This window comes from Elephantulus edwardii, unplaced genomic scaffold, assembly GCF_000299155.1.
Source record: "Elephantulus edwardii isolate Elephantulus edwardi_28Jun2011 unplaced genomic scaffold, EleEdw1.0 scaffold00221, whole genome shotgun sequence".
NCBI lineage: Eukaryota > Metazoa > Chordata > Mammalia > Macroscelidea > Macroscelididae > Elephantulus > Elephantulus edwardii.
Window position 1 is genome coordinate 3,342,712 of NW_006399971.1, and position 6,105 is coordinate 3,348,816.

The 6,105-nt window shown below is 38.7% G+C and overlaps 1 protein-coding gene across 1 annotated transcript in view; it reads left to right on the top strand.

The window, feature by feature from the left end:
• The window catches only part of LOC102863186 (putative olfactory receptor 2W6-like), a 9,172-nt gene extending 5,265 nt beyond the window's left edge, over positions 1-3,907 (top strand). Inside the window, exons 2-3 of the mRNA XM_006898156.1 lie at positions 1,345-1,446; positions 3,824-3,907. Of these exons, the coding sequence (XP_006898218.1) occupies positions 1,345-1,446; positions 3,824-3,907 (186 nt within the window). The remainder of the gene's footprint in view (positions 1-1,344; positions 1,447-3,823) is intronic.
• Positions 3,908-6,105: the final 2,198 nt, after the last annotated feature.

Genomic DNA, 6,105 nt, shown 5'->3' on the forward strand with positions numbered 1-6,105 from the left:
ACACACACACACACACACACACACACACACACACACACACAGAGTTCTGATGGTTTACAGGTAAGGAGTTGCACTCTCAACTCATGGGGACAAGATTTGAGCCCACCAGCTCTGCACTGTGGAAAAAACAGAGGCAGTTTTCTCCTGTGTCATATACTGTTTCTGAGAATCTGCTAGAGGATCAGCTGTGTGTTGGTTTTCTGAGAGATGCCACATAGCAACATGTGCATCTATATCTATCTTTATATTTATGTATCTATATACATATCAGAACTGACCCATAGCTGACTCTCCGATGTGTTTTCAGAGTCAGTTAATTGCACGGGAGCAGAATGCCCCCAACCGTGTGCCTTCGAGATTGCAGTGCAGCTTCTTGCCACTAGGCCACCAGAGCTCCTCATAACAAATATATAAAAATATAACTAAGCTGTTGTTATGTACCATTGAATTGGAACCAATCCACAGCTGTTGTTTTTAGAGGGATTTTAGAGGCAGTAAATCATATGGGAGATTGTTCATCTTTCTCCTGCACAGAAGTTGATGGCTTTGAACCCCATGCCTTCAGGTTTAAAGTGCAGCTTATCATCAGGCCACCAGAGCTCCCTCGATGCAGCTATAGAGAGGTAGATAGTTATACATTTTTTGCCACATATATTCTTTGTTAAAAATTTATGTATTTTATATCTTTTTTTATTTTAATGAAAGTTTACAGAGACTTTGAATTTCCTTCATTCATTGTTGCACACTTTCCTCCCTGCTTCCTCCCTTCCACATATATTCTTATGCTGAAATAAATTTCAGGGTTGGAACAGTGCTATGTGAAATAACATGATTGTGAACAAGTTATTTTATAAATTCATATTTAATGGCACAGCAGCATAAGAGAGAAAGAGCATCCAAATCTAGAATACGATCTATTATAGCAGTAACAATTTGTGCTCCCTGCATGATTGTAATAAGGTCAATGCAATCACATTGCCTCTAAAAAGCTAGATTGCTTCTCTAGGGATGACAGATGCAAAGCATACATTATTGGCCTCGAATTTAGAAGTTAAGCCACTCAATTCTAATAGTAGGAAGACCATTTTGGTGAGAGAAATCCTATGCCATTTATTTTGTGTATAGCTTCTATTTTAGCTCCACTATTATTGTCAATTTATTCACAAGCCTATTGACGTACTTGCCATGGACAAAACGAAATGGACTGACATGGGATATTTTGAATCAGACAATCATATAATCTACTCTGCTGGAAATGAGAAAGTGAGGGCAGCAGTCTTGGAGCTGTTTGTCCCCTGAATTCACTCTCTTCTCCCTTTTATTCTCTGTGTTCCTATCTCTTAGTTCATCCTGGTGTACTACATTTTGGCATCCAAACAGGGACTAAAAGAGGCAGTGGTGTCTCTCTCTCTCTCATTAGGAAACCGAAAGGGAATTCACACGGCGGTAAGTGAAACTTTCAGGAAAATTAAAGGCAGGTCCCTGAGGACCTCACCCCCTAATTTTACTAGAAATTCAGGAGTTGTGTCACTGAGTTGTAAAGGACTCATAACGACCCTTTAAACAAAAGATCTGAACACTTGTATAACTTTCATAATTTCTCCAAGTTCATAGAGTTTCCGGAGGCAGGCTTATTTGGAAGTGGATGCCAATCCTGCTTCCAAGCTTGTTTTAATCAAGGAGTTCCACCAAACACTGTCCACCATGGGTAACCATTATCACATTTGACACATCAGTGTCACAGTGTTTAGAATCACAGCAACCCAACGATACTACAGAGTCTCACCAGAAATCAAAACCTCTGCAGAGTCAGATTGCTTCAGAATACTTCCCACCTGGATACCAGATCCTTACTGGTTAATAAATACCTTTGTAAACAGGAAGCAGGTGAAGAAGTAGAAAAGGTTTTGTGAGGTTTTCCTCACCCGCTGAAGTTTATTAGAAATTCAGGAGAAGAAATAGAAAAGATTCCATGAGAACCTCACCCTCTGAGGTTTACTAGACATTCAGGGGAAGAAGTAGAAAAGATTTTGTAAGTTTTCCTCACCCCCTTAAGTTTATTAGAAATTCAGGGGAATAACTAGAAAAGGTTTAGCGAGGTTTTTCTTATCCCCTGAAGTTTGTTAGAAATTCAGCGGAGGAGGTAGAAAAGGTTTCATGAGGTTTTCTTCACCCCTGAAGTTTACTAGAAATTCAGGGGAGGAAGTAGGAAAAAAAAAACCACCAAAGAAAAAGAGATTCATGGGGATCTTTCCCACCCTCTGAGTAAAATCCTTAATAATAAATGTTATTGTTGTTGTTATGTGTCATTGAGTCACCTGTGACTCATAGTGACCCTATATACAACAGCTCTAAACTCTGCCATATCTCACTATCTCTGACACACCTACCCGCATTTCCCCAGTCACTGAATCAATCTATTTCACCGAGGGTCTTCCTCTACCGTGCTGTGCCTCCACCCTCCCAAGCATCACGTCCCTCTCAAAGAACTGGTCCCTCCTTGCAACATGCCTCAAGTATGCCAGATGAAGCGTCAGAATCCTTGTTTCCAAGAAACAGCCTGGCTTCAGCCTCTCCAGGACAAACCTGTTTGTTTTCTTACCAGTCCATAGTATATTCAATACTCTTTTCCAATACCACAGCTCAAAGGCATCAATTCTTTTTCTATCATACCTAGTCATTGTCCAACTCTCCAATTCATAGCAAGTTATTGCAAAGACCATGACATATCAGGCGCACCTTAGTTTCCAGACTGACATCATTGCACTTCAGTACTTTAGAGAGGTCTCTAACCACAGACTTTCCCAGCTCAATATGCCTTTTAATTTCCTGGCTGCTGGTGCCAAGAGTGTTGACTGTGGAGCCAAGCAAACCAAAACTGTGAACAATCTCTTCACCAACCATCATGATGCTGTAATAGGCTCAGTGGTGAGAATCTTTGTTTTCTTGATATTAAGCCTCAATTCATACTGAAGTCTGTGGTCCCTAACCTTCCGCAGCAAGTGCTTCAGGTCCTCCTCAGTTTCAGCAAGCAGGGTTGTGTCATCTGCATAACGCAGATTGTTGATGAGTCTTTCTCCAATCCTGATGCTACATTTCTCTTCATAGAGCCCAGCTTCCTGGATAATCTGTTCTGCATAAAGATTGAAAAGGTATGGAAACAAGATACAGTCCTGGCATACACCCTTCCCAATTTTGAAACATGCAGTGTTTCCCTGCTCTGTTCTGACGACTGCCTCCTGGTCCAAGTATAGGTTTCACATTAGCACAATCAAGTGTTCTAGGATTCCCATTCTTCTTAGAGTTAGCCACAGTTTGCTATGATCCACAAAGTCAAATGCCTTTGCATAATCAATGAAACAAAGATAGACATTCTCCTGTTACTCCTTACTTTCAGCCAGGATCCATCCAGCATCTGCTACAATATCCCTAGTACCACGACCCCATCTAAATCCAGCCTGCACTTCTGGTAGTTCTCCATTGATGTGCTGTTCCAGTTGTTTTTGGATAATCTTTGGCAGAATCTTGCTTGTATCTGATATCAATGATATTGTTCAATAATCTGAAGCTCAATATATTACATTACTTAAAGAATTACTTTAAAGCTCAGGGATAAAAGTAAGAGAAAGGTCATTTTTGCAGTTGTTTCAGAATGTGCAGAAACACTTACTGGTTTAAACTAGGAGGTAGAGCACAGTTAAATTAGAAAACTTGGTCAAATGTTATGTGAGCTTTATGAAGAGCTCATCAAAAGGGAGATGTGAATCCTGTTTCAGTTTGCTCACTAGGTAATTTGATCTCATTAGCTTTTAAACCATTACAGCCTGAAGATGAGATGTCTGAAAAGAAAGAAAAGAAAATATCTTCAGGAGAAAGTGATAGTGAATCTGATACAAAGGAGGTTTAATTTCTTCTACCTCCAACTCTGGAGGAATTAAGCACCCTTATGAGAAATTATGTAAACAAGTTCTACAAAAATAGACAAATTGGTTTTCATAATGAAACTATTACCAAAATAAAAATATAGCTCCATTAGCAGCAAATGTTCCATATCCTATGCTATTTAATGATATGAGTCATGCTCCATTGGGAGTAACTACTTTTGAGGAGACTCTAATGGCTATGTCTATGTCCTGGCAACAGGCAAAATAAGATGATTTATCTAATTGGGGGCGGGGGGGGGAAGAGAGATTCTATATTTCTGGTAACAGTTCAGGATACGTCTCCTAATCAAGACTTTCCCGAGGGTATCAATTGTATCAACATCAGCCCTTATTTTATGACTATCAAAGAATTGAAGCAAGACAAAATGTCTTATGATATGCATTCTACCTATGTAAGGAGCATATTACAAGGATTAACTACAAAATTTAGATTCATTCCTTTTGATTGGGAGTCCGTGGTCAGGATAGTTTTAGAATCTGGGGCATATTTATTATTTAGAACTTGGTGGGCTGAGGAAGCTACAAATATGGAAAAGCTTAATTTACCTAGAAATCCTCCTCTTAATGTTAGGCAGAAGTCAATGGCTTGAAGTGCAAGCTTAGTAGCAATATGATGATGCTGTGATTTTACAAGTAAGACTTTGCTGCACGCAAACTTGGGATAAAGTAGAAATTTCAGGAAAGGGACATCAATCTTTATCAAAACAACACAATCTGAAAATGAAAAATATACTTATTTTCTATCTAGATTAAAGGATGCTATCAATAGAGCAATATCTCAACTCGGGGTTCGTGAGCTTTTGTTAAAAACTTTAGCATATGAAAAGTCTAATTTGGAATGTCAAAAGGCTGTTAGACCATTGAGAGGTCAGAACATTCTTCTAGATGAATAAAGAGAATACATACGTGCTTGGATGGACATTGGAACTAATTCTCATCAGGCCAATGCTGTTTTAGAGTGAACTTTAAATTTGACTCAAACCAGTGTTAAAACTCTGGAAAATTAGGACATTTGAAAAGAGATGTCATAAAGAGAAAGGTGAGAGTGGGAACATAAAGAAAAGATTCACGCCTTCAGGACTTTGTAGAATATGTGGAAAAGGATATCAGTGGACTAAGGCATGTAGATCTGTATTTGACAAATAGGGCAATAAGACTGAGTTGGGAATCTACACAGAGGGCCTGTCAGCTCAGGGCCTCGTATGAAATAATGCGAGTTGTCAGCTGTATCATGTGAGCAAAAGGCAATCCAGCTGTGAACAGCAACAGTGTGTCTCAAACTCATTTCATTCTACCTCATGAAGTGCCCCGTTAGATATAGCCCTTCCTGAAAATATCACAGTTATACTAGAATTGGGAGTTTATAAGATAATAACTAATATTTTTGGACCAATTCCTCAAAATACTGTTGGATTAATTATTGGAAGAAGTAGTTTAACTAGTTAGGGTATCTCTGTTCATCTGGGAATTATTAACTCTGACTATAAGGGAGAAAAAATTATAAAGATGTCTACTAGACAACCTCAGAATTTGCTAGAGGGTCAAAGAATTGCTCAATTATTATTGTTACCATATACCAAGCAAAGGACTGCTCCTATACAAAGACAAGGAGGTTTTGGCAGTACAGGATCAGGTATATATTGGAATACCATTATTAATGATGAGAGACTACAAATGATTGTTACTATTGAAAAACATAAAATACTAGTCTTAGTTGATGCCAGGGTTGGTGGTTCAGTCATAGCTTTTCATCATTGGCCCATAGAATTAACCTTAAAACATGTATCTGTTACTTTTATGGGAATTGGTACTATGACTGGAATAAAATTAAGTGAATTTATTTTGTAATGTGTAGGACCAGACGGTCAAAAGGCTAAATTACAACCTCTTATAGCTGTTATTACAGTAACCCTATGGGGCAGGGATGTATTATCATAGTGGGAAGTAACATAACAAATTCCCATTATCTCATCTCAGGCAAAAATATGATGCAGAATATGAATTACATTACAGGAAAAGGATTAGGAAAAAGGAAACAAGGGATGGTTCGTTTTTTTTTAAATATTTTTTTTTAATTGGGAAAAACATATTGGGGGTACAAGGAGGTGAGGGTTGGGGGCAGAAGGGTGAGGATGGGCCAGGATGCAGTTGCAGAGCTGCA